This window comes from Piliocolobus tephrosceles, chromosome 10 (assembly GCF_002776525.5).
Source record: "Piliocolobus tephrosceles isolate RC106 chromosome 10, ASM277652v3, whole genome shotgun sequence".
NCBI lineage: Eukaryota > Metazoa > Chordata > Mammalia > Primates > Cercopithecidae > Piliocolobus > Piliocolobus tephrosceles.
The window spans coordinates 101,535,788-101,537,021 of record NC_045443.1 but is presented as its reverse complement, the minus strand read 5'-3'; the positions used below and the strand labels follow the sequence as shown (position 1 = coordinate 101,537,021).

Below are 1,234 nucleotides of genomic sequence, written 5' to 3'. Positions count from 1 at the left end.
TCCTTCCTTCCTTCCTTCCTTCCTTCCTTCCTTCCTTCCTTCCTTCCCTCCCTCCCTTCTTTTCTTCTCTTCCGCTCTTCCAACAGAGTCTTGCTCTGTTGCTCAGGCTGGAATACAGTGGCATGATCTTGGCTCACTGCAACCTCCACCTCCCAGATTCAAGCAATTCTCCTGCCTCTGCCTCCCAAGTGGCTGGGATTACAGGCACACACCACCACACCCAGCTAATTTTTGTATTTTTAGTAGAAACGGGGTTTCACCATGTTGGCCAGGGTGGTCTTGAACTCCTGATTTCAAGTGATCTGCCCACCTCGGCCTCCCAAAGTGCCAGGATGACAGGCATGAGCCGCTGCACTTGGCAGTGCTTCAATTTCTGATGCTTTTCCAATATGATGTTACACAGAGGACCAGCCTGGTGATGGTGGTCATAACCCAAGGGAGGAGGAGCAGGCCAGATGCAAGGGCAGTGGACTAATGTGGTCGTTTCCCTCCCCAGGCCTTGGGACATTTATGTAACCCTGGTTCTTATTGGACAGACCTAGGATTTGTCTAGCTGGAAGGGCCTTCCAAGGTTGCTGTCTCTATTCTTCTAGTTTTACATAGGACAAAGCTAAAGCCCAGAGGGTGAATGACTTCTCTGAAGCCGGCTGAGGCCAAAATTGAAACTAGAACTTTGTCTTTTAGAAGGAAAATGTATGCAGGAAAATTTTCTTTTCCTTCCTTCCTCTCTCTTTCCCTCCTTCCCTGCTTTCCTTCCTTGGTAAATATTCTTTACATTTTATTACCCTTTTATTTTTCAGAATAAATCCTATTCCAACTTACAAGTCTATTTTGCTCTTGTCTGGAGAACATGGTTGTGGGAAGTCCACTCTGATTGCCAACTGGGTTAATGACTTCAAAAAGAAACATCCGAGCATGTTGTTGATTCCTCATTTTGTGGGCAGCACCTGTGAAAGCAGCGACATCATGTCTGTGATCCATTACTTCATCACAGAATTACAGTACAGAAACTACGGTAAGAGAGTCAGATTTACCATTCATTCAGGACATGTCAGGGGAGTTAGAAATGGGTGGCTCTCTCTTCTGCTCATGTGGCTGTTGTTCCCTTGCTCTGATCTAAACCCTGTATTGCCTCCCACATCTACCCACCTCTTCCCTCACAGAGCTAAGCTTCTTTCCTGCCTGCCTCCTTCCTTCCTTCCTTCCTTCCTTCCTTCCTTCCTTCCTTCCTTCC

General features: G+C 46.9%; 1 protein-coding gene across 1 annotated transcript in view; it reads left to right on the top strand.

The window, feature by feature from the left end:
• The window catches only part of LOC111524389 (putative tetratricopeptide repeat protein 41), an 85,953-nt gene that overhangs the window by 21,001 nt on the left and 63,718 nt on the right, over nt 1-1,234 (top strand). The window contains exon 5 of the mRNA XM_023189602.3: nt 792-1,015. Coding sequence (XP_023045370.1) covers nt 792-1,015 — 224 coding nt within the window. The remainder of the gene's footprint in view (nt 1-791; nt 1,016-1,234) is intronic.